Source organism: Apteryx mantelli, chromosome 1 (assembly GCF_036417845.1).
Source record: "Apteryx mantelli isolate bAptMan1 chromosome 1, bAptMan1.hap1, whole genome shotgun sequence".
Lineage (NCBI taxonomy): Eukaryota > Metazoa > Chordata > Aves > Apterygiformes > Apterygidae > Apteryx > Apteryx mantelli.
Window position 1 is genome coordinate 149,869,882 of NC_089978.1, and position 16,022 is coordinate 149,885,903.

Sequence of the window (16,022 nt, forward strand, 5' to 3'; positions counted from 1 at the left end):
TGTGACTCCATTAGAGATCTCTCTTGTATATACAGAGATGCCTCAGCAAAGCCTGAAGGCCAAACTTCTGGGGTTTCAGGATCATTAAAAAACCTAGTAATAGTACCTCAGTATCTTTGCCAACCTATCTTACCAGTTTCCTTAGAACAAACACTACAGATGATAGTACGAAATTAAATAAGTATATATAAGATTGAAGAAATTACAAAGGAACGTAAGAGTTTCCTTGCTGGTTCATCTACAGTAGCCTTTGACAGTGACCGTTAGCAGTACCTCTAGAAACAGCTGAAAAGAACATACAGGAAGAAAATCTGAACAGTAAATGACTTTCAATCACTACAGACCTGAATTATTTTTGAAGTGGTGATGCAATGATGGCAGCTTCTGCACTCTGCTGAGTTATCCAGAAATAAATCAACTAAATGACTCCCCTGTTTCTTCTTCTTCTTCTTCTGTTTATTTTTTATTTAGACTGCCATATCAAATGGTGCATTTCAATAGACATAGAGGTACTTCTGCGCTGGAGACACTGATCTACAGACGCTGCTCATTCAGCAGTCTATTCCAGTTTATAAAGGTGCGAGTGATAGGGAGTTTCCTCCGCAGATTTTTCCCCCATATATCCTCCGACAAGGTCTGCATGTTTTCCAGGATGGCAATATGCAGCTTGGTGTCCTCAGCTTTCACGAATTTCACAAAATCTATGGCAAGCTGACTTGGGTCTGTCACGTTGAGCGGTTCACTCGCAGACTTACTGACCGTTACGTGGATGTTGGCACCGTTGAAGTAGTGCGTCTGGAGAAGAAAGATCCCCGTGACCCGAGCGGTCACTGGAGTCAGGGCAAAAGTCCAGTCGGACTTCCAGAGGCCATTCCAGCATCCCGAAGGCTGGTAGTGGTGGGCCTCGATGCAGGCCATGAAGATCTGCGTCTTCCTCGCGTTTTTTTGGAAGACGCAGCAGTTGCCTGCGGGGAAGTGGCGGCTCACGTACGCCTCCAGGTCCTTGTGGAGGGCCCCTTTCCACAGCTCCCCCTCATCCAGCAGCACGTCATGGAGCCGGTACTTGCCGGCCACCCTGCTCAGGTGGTCAAACGCAAAAGACAGCTTGTCCTGCGGGTCAAAAAAGCAGTTTCCACCTAAATCATTGTAGCGGGTCACCAGCACAGTATGCTTGTTTATTCGGACTGGGGGGAAGTGGCTCTTGCTGCGCTGGGCCCCCGCACGGGCGGCCTCGTGCCTCAGCAGCTCCTTGTCACGCACCAGTGCCTGGAGGTCCCGGACGACCTGGGCGAACTCGCCAGGAGGGGCCTGAAGCAGCAGGCTGCAAACCAGCGGCGCCTTCTGCAGCAGTGGCGGCCCTTGCCCCAGGTGCATGCCAGGACTGCCCGAAGGGTGGGGAGACGGGGGCAGGGCTCCTCGTGGCCACGAAGGCAGCGTGAGATGGCGCCCGGGTAGTGCAAGATGGCAGCTGGGCAGCACAAGATGGTGGCCAGGCAGCACGAGATGGAGGCCAGGCAGCGCGAGATGGCGGTCGTTTGTGACCTCACAGCGGCGGCAGCGTGGAGCAGAGCCCTGGGGGGCCAGCGCCCAGGGAGGCGGGGGCTGGGGCGGGGGGTGGGCGCTGGGCCAAGGGGGCAGGGGAGGGCGCCCGCGGGGAACCAGAGCAAGCCGAGGTGATGTCCTGCTGTGCGCTGCCGATGCCACTGCAGTGAGGGGACCAGAGCAGGTGATGCGGAGCCGCCATGGAAGAGAACAAATATCCTCCTCCTCGGCTTGCCTTCACCCAACACCACCAGGGCCATGTGCCTGCCTGCCTCGAGGCCTGCGGCCACCCCGCCGGGGAAGGGGCACGGTTGCCTGAAGGGCCCGGCCGGGGGGGCACAGGGCCGGGCGCTGCCGCCCCCTCACCTCCTCGCTGCTCCTTGTGGGCCGCTGCCCCCGCAGCTCCTCTATCCACGCTCGGCCTCCCCGGCCAGCCCTCTGTATTTCCCTCCTTCCTTTGCATGCCCTTCTTCATCCCTGGCTGCCCTCGTTTTCCCTTTGCACCCTTCATCTTTCCCCGTTTTGCCACCTTTGCCCTTGGAGTCTCCGGGCGTGGGGCAAAAATGTTTTCCTGCATGCCCCAGAGCCTGCTGTATTATCGGAAATCAGAAGACAGGGAGGTTCAAGCGTATGAGAAGGGGAAAACCTACAAACTTTTTATTTTTTTTAAAAGAAATCCCCCCTCCCCCCGCACCCCATTTTAAAAGGCACCGAAATGGGTCAGAAGTTTCCTTAACCTGATCTCTCTTGCACGTGGTTTTTGTCCATCATTCAGAATGAGTTCAGAAACGGGAAGATCGATTTAAACAGTACGATGAAACTGCTCGATAAACTCCAAATCACTTTTGATTACATTCATGTAAAACATGTTTTTAAGGTGAGGAATATATAGATTAATCAATTACATACATTTAGAAGGCCAGTGCGCAAGGGCTTTATAGTTGCAGTTTTCTTAATTTAAGGTTTTTAGAAGAGAATTTCATTCTGGTAGGTCGTGAAAAATTAGCCAATAATGTGCCTCATCCAGATCTTTTATTTCTGTGTAAAACGGGTAACTGAATGGCTGCATTAACACCATCTCTTTACCATACCAGAATAGTGTAGGATGATGGAAAATATGCAGGCCTTGATTCCCAACCTTTTTGTAACAAGGCCTCACTTTCCTTGAGAATTTTTAATCAGTTAGCTAATCTTGTCCAGGTTTAGTAGAGGAGATTAAGCTATGGACAGTCAGAAACTCTTAGATTATGTCATGCTGGTAGGCAGGCCGTAGAGGAAGACATTAGTATTTCCCCATTCTGTCTTGTTCCTCTCTCCTTGTTCTCTGCCTTGTCCTGCCAAAGTAAAAACAGTTGTGTGAGCTCAGTGCTTTCTAAATGTGGGGGCTGCTGTCTGTGATTTTTTTTCAGCGTCTTGCACTGCACAGAGAGAATTGCCAGCCTTGAGAACCTGAAACTCTTTATCGTTGTTTTCTGTATTTTCTGCTGACTTTGCTTTCAGAGAGAAATTTTAGATGAATGATTGTGGGTATAGAAGAGAATAATTATTTGAGGAACTGACCTGCATAGAACAAATCTGATCTAATTAAATTGAACAATACAATATACTTAACAGTATGATCTAGTTATTCTTAACAGTGCTGCTAACCATTCTTTGCTTTTTGAGGGAGATTTGAGTATTTGATTGGTTTTGGTTTGAAATTGTTCATCAGTATAATAGTATGTAAAAATGATAAGCAATTTGAAAGGATATCTAGTTAATCGAAGGGTTATAGATGATTAAAAATCCATAAACATAGTTTTTAAAGAACCCTTTTTTTGTTTTGTTTATTCTATTTTAATTTCTTTTTCTGTAATGCTCCTTTGGAAAATATCCGATTTAGGAAAATTAAATTTTTTAAGGAATAGTGTGTTTTCATATACTTTATCTCAATGGCAAAGTCTTTTCAAGATACTTTTTTTTCTGAATAGCAAAGAGTTGATGTGCATTTGTAAAAATAAGAATAATACAGATCTTCCAACAAAAACTTTTAACAGCCTTTTTTATATTTGTGTGATCCCTGTAACACTAATTTCAAATCACTCCTGGATAGTGTTATTGTCTGCATTTCAATAATGAGCAACTGAGATAGATAGAAAATTTAATTTTTTGCCCAACTTCATTTTTGTGCCAATAACTAAGTAAAGGTCTCCTGAGTCCTGATAGACTACCTTAGTTCCAAAATGTGTTGATATTTCTTTTTCTGTTTTACAGATATGAGTAAATTTGCAGATTGTTAAAGACATTAAAAATAGATTGAAGAGATCAACCTTAGACTTGGGATTTCTCAAGCAGTAATGAAAATGTATTATTAGTGTTTGTATTAAATTATTTCTTGCTGATGATTTTAGTTAAAAATGATCATTAAATTTCTCTTAAACAAACTCCAAGAAAAAACTTAAATACTGATTTGTAAAATTATTTGATTAGAACTCCCCATGGAACTTGCATTTGTTCTTGTTTTGGTGATCTAATATATTTTTGCTTTTATAGTTGTACCCTTTCAGACGTCTGTTACTGGGAACCGTATTGCATGGGAAGAATCTGATAATGTAGCATTAGGCCTTTAGTCTTTGTGGTGCCTCTCAAAAGCAGTTAGTCTAGTAGTAAACAAAAATCTGCACCAAACAGTAGCCAGAGCCCAAGTAAGGTGTTTATGGAAATTCAGGGCGGGGGAAAGCTGTTTACCACAGTAAGTGCCATGTTATTAGGTGCTAAAGCCTATCCTTCTTGGTAGTCTCAGTCTAAAGAGACAATGATAATGAATTTTGCTCAGCCTACAGGGATAATTGGTGGGGCAATGGATTGGCATTTATTTAGGATCTTTGCACATAATTTTGTGAGTAAATTCCCAAAGTTTGTCTTAATTTGGCAATTTTTAAGAACAACACAAGCTACACTGTTAGAAACATCTACATTTTGTATGCACAAATACATATTTTGTGTAGAAAATTTTAATGGATAAATAACACTGTCAAGCCTGCGGAAAAATGTACATGCCAGAAACAGTAACAAACTGTATTCTACTCAGCCTCTTTCACCCTTTTGATTTTTCTAGTAGCTTTTATACTTAAACACTGAAATCAATCAATATGCTAACACTTTGTAAGCTGTATTTATGAAAACAAGCTTACGTTTTAAGAATTCTGAATGTGCGAATAATTAGTATGAGTTAAACATTCTGGTCTGTTAAGAATGGAATGTAATATCATAGGTTATTATAAAGTATCTTTTCTCCAGACTTCAGATAGTTCTTCTTATTTGACATACTGAAGGACTTGGATCTCATGATAATTTGGTCATCCTTATTTCATTTTTGATATTGATGTTTACTGTATATTGTACATAAATTTAACTGAAAGTATTTACAATATGGTTTAAGTTTCTGTTGGACTGACATAATTCTTATGCTGTGGATTTTATTATACTGAATTATTTTTCGGGGCTATATTATATAGCATGTTTTAATACTGTCTATGCATTATATATAAATTTACTGTATTTGCTTAGATGCTAGTTATGTCACAGAATTCATTTAATTTATATAAAATATTTTTAACCATAAGGACAAATTTTAAAAGTTGCATGTAGAAGCTCTTTAGCTCTTATGATAAGCTTTAATGGACTGTTGTTCATCTGTCTTTGAATCTGTGCAGACCTTTTACTGACTGTTTGGAGGTTTTTTTCAGAAAACAGTTGACAAACGGAAGGTACCAACTATTAACATAGAAGACTTCAGGGCAATTTATCGAACTATTGTACACAGACCTGAATTTCACGAACTTTTCTGCACTTATTCTCCGAACCACAAAATTCTAGCTGACACCGAGCTCATCACATTTCTCAAAAAAGAACAATTGGAAACAGAAGCTAATGAAACAACTGCCTTAGAAATTATTTCAAAGTATGAACCCATTGAAGAAGGTATGTGTCATTTAAGTATTTAATTTTAAGTTACTTACTGTGGTTCTGTAAGTTACTGTGTTTTTTCAAATACTCATCTGACTATACAAATGGACATTTTAAAGAAAACAAATGTATGATATTGACTGTAAGCATATATAAATTTTTTCTTTTTGATTCAGATCTTTAAATACTAAGGATGTGATAATATAAGAAACCATTATAAGCACCATAAATTTACATTGCATATTGCTCAATGGTAGCACATTACTTCCAGATCAGTCATTCTCAGTCCGTGCTACAGTAGACTGGTCCAAAACTTACATGTGGATTGCTTCAAACAAAATGCAAATTTCATAGAGTAGATGAGCCGATAGAAACTGCAGTAAATCTTAATGCCCACTAAGACATATGAATGGCCATTATTAGGAAGTCAGACTGAACTTTTAGGTTTAGCTAAATGTTCAAAAATCATTTTGCTTAATTAATTAAAGGAATATAAATGTGGACTGTAAAGAAAAAAATAGAAATTGTGTTTGTTAGCAAGCTGTTTGTTCAGCATAGGATATTTCTCTTGGAAACTGAATTACAGGAAATACACTTGCATGTATTTTCAGGAGTATCAGTCATACTTTTTTGCACTTGGTGTGTCTATGTTTGAGTGTTGTATAGCAGAAAGTTTAAATGTAAGAATCCTCTAATTCATAGATGTCACAGAAGGAAAAAACTTCTAAGCGTACATCTACTGATAAAGATTGAAATACTGGATAGTTACACTTGACTTTGCCCTCAGCTGGATATCATTGGTAACAATATTCATGGTGCACTAAAATAGGTTGGCAAACATTGTGGATGCTCAGCGTGTTTGGTGGGCATGTGGTCTTGTTATTAATCTGTGCCGTCATGTGTCTATTGCTGCCATTATCCATGCTATTTCAGTTAAAGCTATATATATTTATGTTCTCTCAAGCGAAAATGTTACGTTCCTTTTGTTCTGTGATCAGCTTCTACAATTAGGCCTCTAAACGCACACTTTTACTATCAAAGAATCATGGAATTTTTCAGATGAAAATGGAGCTCAGGCATCTAGTCCAGCCTTCTGCTCAAAGCAAGGTCAAAATTGATTTCAGACCAGGTTGCTCAGGAATTTTTCTAGTTGAGTCTTGAAAGCCTTTAAGGACAGAGATCCACAGCTTCTGTGGGCAGCTTGTTCCACTTCTTGACTGTCCTTACAGTGAATTTTTTTTTCCCCTCCTTTTATCCAATCAGAACCATTTCTGTTTCAATTTATGACCACTGTCTCTTTTCTTCCCATGACCCATCTCCATAAAGAACTTGTCTCTCTCCTTAATAATCCCCTAGTAAATACTGGAAGACTACTACTAGGTCCTCTCTAAGTCTTCTTTTCTCCAGGTTGAAGAAGCCCAGTTCCCTAATTGTCTCCTCACAGGTCATGACCTCCAGCCTTCTGCTGGACTTGCTCCAGTTACTCAACATCTTTCTTGTATTGAGAGGCCCAAAACTGGACATAGATGTGGTCTAACAAGTGCCAAGTAAAGAGTAATAACTAATTCCCCCAGTTTACTGGCTATTCTGCCGTGGATTCTGCCCAGTGTGCTGTTAACTTTCGTCACTGTCAGGGCCCACTGCTGTCTCGTGTTTAGCCTAGTGGCTTACAGGACCCCCAGGTCCTTTCTGGCAGAGCTGCCCACCAGCCAGTCAGTCCCTAGCCTGTACTATTGCAGAGGATTCTTTCTTCCCAGATTAAGGACATTATATTTGTCCTTGTTGAATTTCATCATGTTCCTGTTAGCCCATTCTTCTAGTCTGTCTAGGTCCTTCTAAATGGCAGCTCTGCCCTCAAGCGTATTGATTGAGCCTCCAAACTGGTGTCATCTACAAGTTTGATGAAGGTGAATTCCCTCTCACAGAATCATAGACCAGTAATTCTGCTCAAGCAGGATCAGCTGGAGCAGGTTGCCCAGGACTATGTCCAGTCAGGTTTTGAATATCTCCAAGGATATCCAATATTTTCTGGTCAATCTGTTCCAGTGTTCCACCCTCGCAGTGAAGAAGTTCAGATGCAATTTCTTGTGTTTCAGTTTGTGCCCATTACCTTTTGTCCCGTCACTAGGCACCACTGAGAAGAGTCTGGCTCTGTCTTCTTTTCTCCCTCCCATCAGATATTTATAAACATTGATAAGATTCCCCCCTGAACCTTCTCTTTTCCAGGCTAAACAGTCCCAGCTCTCTCAGCCTCTCCTCAGATGTCTCCAGTCACTTAATCATCTTTTTGGCCTTCCTGGACTTGCTCCAATAGGTCAATGTCTGTCTTGTATGGGGAGCCCAAAACTGGACACAGCACTTCAGATGTGGCCTCACTGGGGCTGAGTAGAGGGAAAGGATCAACTCCCTCAACCTGTTGGCAGCACTCTTCATAGTGCAGCCCAATGTGCTGTTGGCTGCCTTTGCCATGAGAGCACGTTGATGGCTCGTGTTCAACTTGTCCACCAGGACCCCCCAGGTCCTTCTCTACAAAGCTGCTCTCCAGCTGGTCAGCCCCCAGCCTAGACTGATACATGGAGTTATTCCTCCCCAGGTGCAGGACTTGGCATTTCCCTTTGTTGGACTTCATGAGATTGCTGTTGGCCCATGTCTCCAGCTTGTCAAAGTCCTTCTGAATGGCAGTGCAACCATCTGGTGTATCAGCCGCTCCTCCCAGTTTTGTATCACTTACAAACTTGCTGAGGGTGCATTCAGTCCCATCATCCAGGTCTTTAATGAAGATGTTAAACAGTATTGGCCTCAGTATCAACCCATGGGGGACACCACTAGTGAATGGCCTCCAACTGGACTTTGTGCTGCTGATCACAAACCTCTGAGCCCAGGAGTTCAGCCAGTTTTCAGTCTGCCTCACTGTCCACTTATCTAGCCCATACTTCATCAGCCTCATCTATGAGGATGTTATAGGAGACAGTGTCAAAACCCTTGCTAAAGTCAAAATAAACAACATTCACTGCTCTACACTCATCCACCAAACCATTCATCTCATAGTAGGAGGCTATCATATTGGTTAAGCATGATTTCCCCTTTGTAAATCCATTCTGACTACTCCCAATCACCTTCTTGTCCTTCGCATGTCTGGAAATGGTATCCAGGGTAAGGTGCTCCATCATCTTCCCAGGGATGGAGGTTAGGCTGGAGGTGAGGTGAGGTGAGGCTCCTCTAACTCATTGGTATTAAACAGGATAGAGCCCCAGAGAGAACCCTGAGAAACTCCACCTGTAACTGGCCCCGGGTAGAGTATGACACATTAACGACTATCCTTTGAGTCAGGTAGTCCAGTCAGTTATTCACCTAGCAGCCCATCCATCCAGACTGCTAAGTGCTGACTTGGGTACAAGGATGCTTTAGTAAGCGATGCTGAAAGCCTTACTAAAGTTGAATTAGACAACATCCACTGCTCTCCCCTCATCTGCAGATCTAGTCATTTCACTGTGGAAAGAAATCAGGTTGGTCAAGCATAGTTTATCCATGGTAAATCCTTTCTGGCTACTACCTTCTTCATCATGTGCCCAGAAATGCCTCTCAAGAGTTCTTGCACCATGGTTTTCCCAGGGATGAAAGTAAGGCTGACCAAGCTGTAGTTCCTTGGATTGTCTTTGCCCTTTTTGAAAATGGGTGAAACATTTGTCTTTCTCTAGTCATTGGGAACTCCCCTGATTTCCATGGCCTGACAAAGACTGATATCTTTGGGAGGGGCCTTGCAGTGACATCAGCCAGCAGTCTCAACACCTTCAGATGCATCCCATTTAGTCCCATTAGCCTGTATGTGTCAATTCTCTTAAGTAATCTCTGATTTGATCCTCTTCCACTGCTGGTAGTTACTTTCCTCCTTGAAGCACGCCTGCAGGCACAAAGGCCTGGGACCCCTTGTTGACGAAGACTGACACAAGGAAGGCATTGGGTATGTCAGCCTTATCTGTGTCCGCTATCACTAAACCACCTGTCCCATTCAGGCCCTCATTTTCCTTGTTTAAAATATGGCCAATGTAGCGATAGAAGTACTACTTGTGGCTCGTGATGTCCCTTGCCAGTTTCAATTCTTGTTGAGCTTTGGCTTTCCTAAAATCATTTCTGCATGCCCGGGCAATGTTTCAATATTCCTTCTTGGTAGCCTGCCCACACCTTTGACAAGCAGTTTTGTAGATTATTTTTCGTGCTGTTTCAATTTTATTATGCCTCAGTGAATCCATGGCATTTTTCTTGTTGTAGTAGATGGAAATTATCTAATCAGCTTGCACTGGTAATGCAGACTGAAAGCTGGAACTCAAGCTGGGTTCTTCCTGGTTTCAGTAACGCTTTGTAGACCAAATATTTTTTCTAAGCAATATGAGTTCCTCAACCAGTTGAGTCAGGCATACCTACAAAGCCCATCTTTTTTTCCATGGAAGGGGTTTTCTGTGGCTGTAATTGCTTTTTTAGGAGCACTTCCTGTTATATTTTGATGAGTGTTTAAATAAACAAAATCAAAGTAATATTCTGAGACTATTATGCAAAAAAGAAACATACACTTAGTACTGTAAAAGTTTAATTTTTCATATATTTATTTTTTCTTTCTGTGTCTTAATTTCTTTATTTCCACAGCAGTCTCCTTTGTCCTCTCCCATGTATTCTCATTTCTTTTCCCTATCATTTATTTGTCTTTTTCCTTGTACTTGTATATCTTCTGTTCTCCAACTCTCTGTTGGTCATTGCAGACCATTTTTTTTACTTTATTTTCCTTAGGGTTCCTATCTGCCATTCTGCTTGTCTGCTCAATATATATTCCCTTCCAAGTTGTTTCATTCACTGATTTAAAAAAAACAAGCAAACCAAAAAACAAGAGAGAGGTTAAGACTCACATGTCCCCTTGATTTACTTATAGAAGAAGCACTTCTGATGAAATGCAAGATCTTCATAGGTACCTGATCACCCTTTCTAAATCATGTCGTAAGAAGTCAGAGATGAGTGGAGGTTTTTTAAGTTCATAGTATTGGTACACTTCAGCTATTGAGGACTGCTCCAAGTTGTGATGTTGCTTTTCTGCTGAGCTTCACTGAACATAAGTAGAGGCAAAATTTGCAACTAAGCTGAGGAAAGCAAACCAGAGCTTACTGCAGTTTATCGGAAGCTGTTACTGTGTTCAGTGGAAGCTGAAGATCAGGTGTTTAACTTGGTTAGCTTTATTTGTTTCCCACTCTGTGGGTACTGGGTGGAATTGATAACTGCTTGAGGAGAATCAGAGCTAAGCCCATAGAGGAGAAGATCTTCTTTTGGGATAGTAGCCCTGGAAGGTCTATGCTGACCATTCCCTCTGTGTTAGAAAGAAGAAACTGGGTCACTCTTTCTACAAGAAACAGAAGGCATTTGTTATTTCATTAGAGTGTTGCTCACTGTCTAATAATAGCTACAAAACATTTGATTCTATACACTACCTTTTGAGGTTGTCTCTCAAATTAGGACATATTTGACTGAATATATCCTACTCTTCTTGAGAACTAATGTATTTATTAAGTAACTGTATATTAAGTTGCTGGTTTAAAAGTTTTTTTGCTTTGAAACATCTATTTTGATGGGAAAGTTAATAGCTATAAAATGGTTAAGCACTCAATAACTTCCACTGAGTTAGAAAATACATTCATAAGTATCAAATAAGATTTCTACAGTTTTAATTTAATGTCTGGTTTAAATTTCAGATGCTAAGTCAAATTTTTGTTTGTTTTTTCGTCTGTGAACAAATTGTTAATCTTGTGATTGGAATAATCTTACTGAATGAAATAATAGCTGTATTGTTCATGTTCCTTTGACTCTCACTCAGGAATAGTTGGTGGAAAGTTCCAGTCATGATTAACATGATCATTGATTCATATAATGTAGTAATAGATCATTTTCTGCAACTGTCATTCTGAACTTGGTATAAAATATTCTTCATCAGAGTGATCTGACTCATCTGCTAGCCTTGTCCTATACATTGCAGTAAGTGAAAAGGGCAGATTTTGACACTTGATTGAGCGGTTTGCTACTAATAATAACCACTATCTGATAAACTTGATAGCATTGGTATGTCAAGTTGAAGATAAAAACAGTGACTAGATTTTTATATATGCACACAGCATTGAAAAGCCAATCTATAACATTTAGTCCATTCATAACATTTGCATGCACGAGAAGAAGAATTTTCTTTGCTGTTGAGCCAGAGAACTCTGAATTAACTATCTGAGGATACTTTAGTTAGTTCAGGAAAAATACGGAATACATTGCTTTTCCATTTTTATTAAACAATTTAAAATGGAAAAATGCTACATGTGCATTTTTTTTGTGCTAAAGCTTCCATTTTTGGCTGAAGGATACATTTTTAGGAAGTGATTGTAAGACTGGTGAATGTGGATAATACCTGACGGTTGTCTCTCAGTAACATCCAAATGTCAGTTTTGTTCTACACAGATGTTGTTATCTCTTCATTTTATTATAAATTTCAAATAGAAATCTTGACTCGTTGAGATTAAAGAAAACATTTCATACTAATCAAATGCACTTTATCTTTTTTTAATAAGATTTTATATATCTGTTTTTTTATTATTGCCCATTCTTCAACATTTGCATGGATGGGATTAGAAACATGATGAGGATAGGAAGATGCATCCTGTTATTATTTGCAGTGCAGTGCCATTCAGAGACCCTGCTCTTGTCTGGGCATTTTTCTGCTAGACAGTACAAAAACAGGTCAAAAGCACAATCCTGCCTTGAGAAACTTGCTTACTTTGTAGATAATTGTATAAGCTTGGTGCATCTATGTTTTGTCAGATAGAATTTGAGTGATCCAGAATGTCTTTGGGAATAAAAGTCATCATTATTTTATTCTTAGAATATATGACCTTTTTAACTTGCTTTCCTGTGTGAATATGTGTGTGTGTGACAGAGAAAGTGTGTGCTCATGAGAGAGAATTTTTGAGGGCATTCACCAATTTAAATCAAATTTGACAGAGAAGAGGGAGTCTTCAGTCAGATTCCCAAAGGTTTAACAAAAATCAGGTGAAATGAAAAGATGATTAAAAAATCTTGACTAAGAGAATGACTAGACCCCAGTTTATGAGACACAAAAGAACTCAGATGGGAGAAAGATCATGTAAATATCCAGTTTTAGGAAAAGCTTTCACCACCAGAAGACAATTAATTGTGTGACACAAACCCTTAGAAAGCTAAACTGCGGCTCAAACAGCTACTCTATTCCAGTATGCAACAGTATTAGTTGCAAACGTTAGGTTAGGTGGAAAGCAGGCTCCTTAGAATATAGACTTAGAGAAAAGGAATAATTATGCTCTTATTTTAGCCAAGGAAATATTTACTGCATTTACTGTTTGCTTATAGTATAAAAGTTTTAGTCTGATGTTATGCAATCTGAAGTTCCATCTCAGAACATTTCAGTCTTGAGACTAATACTATTAATTGATAATTTTAATAATTATTTAAAGCTTCATCTAATATAGCAGACAGTAACACCTTTTCTGTGATTGCAAGTATTTCTAGTGAGCTCAGCCCTAAATTCCCAGCAGAAATATTTGTATCAATTTTAATATCTCCATGGCATTCTTCTGATTCTAAATGATAAACTTCTGATGTTACTATGCATGAAGATTCAGAAAAATATTTCAAACCCACTGACAATTTGTTCAGTTATAAAAATGCACTTTATTGCAACAAACAAGCTTTAAATTCTGATGTTGCCAATAGTGTCTGCTAGTTTCTGTGCAAAAAAAATTTCTCCTAATGTGTATGTCTTAGTTCAGATATACAAGTTAGTTATTTCTTTGTTGTTCATATAATGGCTACTGTTCAGTATGGGAGAAGAAAAAATGGTTATTTCACCTTCTGTACCTGAAACTGCACAAGAAGCTTATGCCACAGTTGAAATATTCTCTAAGATAAAAAGTACTATTTTAGGCATATTTTCCAAACATCTTCCTTATGAAAGCCATCTTAGTTTCATTCTTTCTTTCCATACAGAAAGAAAATTACTTTCAAAGAAGTTCCATGATAAACAATCAGGAAAACAGAAAGTAATAAACTCTAAAAAGCATAGATATATAATGTTATCAAAGTCTTCCAAATAGGTTATATCCATAATTCCTCTTTGAAATGTCAGTATCGGTGAATATGGCAGAGTTGGAATTTACTTTAACTGGATGAATGGGGGGAAAAACACACACATTTTTTCATAATTCTGTTTAGAAGAAAAGAATATTATTAAATTTCATTACCAACTATCCAAAAGAGGAAGACAGGAGAAAAGCATTGAACTTTACAGGCTACAAGAAGATAGACAGAATTTGCTCCTTGTTTCTTCTTAAATGTCTCTTTCTACAGCAAATAGACGTAGGCATGCTAACTACTGTTAAAGGATCCTAATGGAGAAAGACTGAGGTTCCTCTAGGGAAGAAATGCAAGGCCTCTGTGAAAACATCTTTTCTTTTCACTGTGGAATAGTTATGAAGGTGCATTCCCATTTCTTTTAAAGTAGGAGCAGAAAATGTATGTAAATGATCAGAAAATAGTATGATTGTGCTCTTCCTCAGGACATAAAATTCCTCAGAACATCCATTCCTAATTAGCTTTTGGTATCTTCATCAGATATAAATAAGAGAGATTTCTAAAGAAACTAAGTAGGTTTTCTCCGCTGGAGGAGACGTGTGAATGAATAGTAACAGTAATAAATAAAATAAATAAATAATAATAAAAAGCCTTGCTTTATCTTAAGCTCTCAAAGCTATGCCATCTTCTACCAAGTATCAGATTTTTTTCTGAAATCTTATTTAAGCAGATGCTATGCCATTTATGTTCACATGATGCTCTTTTGCATATCTCAATTCATAGAACTGCACGTGTTGCCAAAACTGTTTACTGCAAAATCTATCTTTGCCTGATTACAGATAGGTCTTATCATTTTATAAAGTTGCTTGGAGTTTTGGTAGTTCTCCAGAAACATGATGGTGATTTTAGTTGTGTGCAGTTCAAGGACAGCAACTGCAGATCCCTGAGAAACAAGCTGTGAAGGAATGTAATGCAAGGCCATGGGTTTGTAATAAGCTGTATAAAAATAAAATATTTTTAGTCAATTGATTAGTGGCATTAATTGAACTTTTACTGAAGCCAAACAGCTTACATATTGGCTAACAGAGCAACACAAATTTACCTTTTCACATTTAGGGGTTTCTAGTCATGAGCATATTTACGTCAACATAAGTTCTCTTCATGAGAACATTGTAACCATCTTTTGTTAATGATGAGTATCCATAAAATCATAAAAAAAATTCAGAAAATAACAACCAAAAACTTGGAAATTCAGTATTTTTCATTAATTTATAAGATAAATATAAAAAAGTTCATGTAAGAATGGTTAGTAAATAAAAAAATGCAAAATAAGTAGTTACTGGCCCAACTGTGATTTCACAGAGAACAATATAGGACATGAAAAATAAATTAATCAGGAATGAAAAACAGACACTATTGGTGAAAAACCTTATTTTAAAAGGCCTTAAGTCAACAATTCATGTAATTCATTATAGGTAAAACAAACAGGATAAAAATACTCTGTTTTGAGCAATGTAAAACATTAAAACCATTTTTAAAGATCCAGAAAGTAGAAACCTAATTCCATTGCTAAAAAAATATGAAATGAGCATGTGGATAAATCAAAACAGACAAGATACTAAACAAGTTGCAACTATCAAGAGACATCAGGTTAACAATAGGTCACTCTGCGAGCATGTTCATTAAAAGGAAAACCAGGAAACTCTTGATCCACTACTGAGGTATGACCAGGTGGCTAACATTATTAATGAGATCAGGGTAAGATCTCAGTCAAAAATATGGAAAGAACAGGGTAAAACATTCTTAATGACTTAAATATTTTCAGATCAGTGAGGACAGGTTGACTAATCCATGAGTTCTTAAAATTGACTGTAGCAAGCTCAGCTAATACAGGTTATTTTTGACAACTCGTGAAGAATGGATGATGAACTGAAAGACTAGAAAAGGTCAAATGTAGCACCTATTTTAAAAAGGGAAAATCCAGGGAATTAGATACCAGTCAGATCCCAGAAGAATACTGGAAAACATAATAAATATGTAATCAGCCAAAAGGTAGTAGAGAAGAGTAACAGTCAGTAGGAACATTTCATGAAGTAATTGTATCTAGTTTCCTTCAATATGAGACAGGCTGGGCAAGAGAAAACCAGACTTCATACATTGATGCTAAAAAGACCTTTAGCATTCTCTTGCATTTTCATTAAGCATGTTGAGGAGGCAGGCAAAATAAGTAGACTGTAGATACAAAACTCATTAGAAAATTACTCTTGGAAGTTAATCATCAATGATTTAGAATCAAAATGGAAGGCTGCATGAACATGAAGTTTCACTGAGCACTGTCTTGGGATCCAGACTTCAATAATGTCATTGAGGAGCTGGATGACAGAATAGAAAGTTATCATCTTATTAAT

At 38.9% G+C, this 16,022-nt stretch overlaps 2 protein-coding genes across 2 annotated transcripts in view; one reads left to right on the top strand and one right to left on the bottom strand.

Moving 5' to 3' along the window:
- Positions 1–480: 480 nt before the first annotated feature.
- Positions 481–1,374, bottom strand: CAPZA3 (capping actin protein of muscle Z-line subunit alpha 3). The gene is given in 1 exon segment (XM_013947142.2): positions 481–1,374. A coding segment is annotated over 1 exon segment (894 nt).
- Positions 1,375–1,742: 368 nt separating this feature from the next.
- Positions 1,743–16,022, top strand: part of PLCZ1 (phospholipase C zeta 1) — a 60,303-nt gene continuing 46,023 nt past the window's right edge. The window contains exons 1-3 of the mRNA XM_013947366.2: positions 1,743–1,756; positions 2,296–2,419; positions 5,271–5,505. Coding sequence (XP_013802820.1) covers positions 1,743–1,756; positions 2,296–2,419; positions 5,271–5,505 — 373 coding nt within the window. The remainder of the gene's footprint in view (positions 1,757–2,295; positions 2,420–5,270; positions 5,506–16,022) is intronic.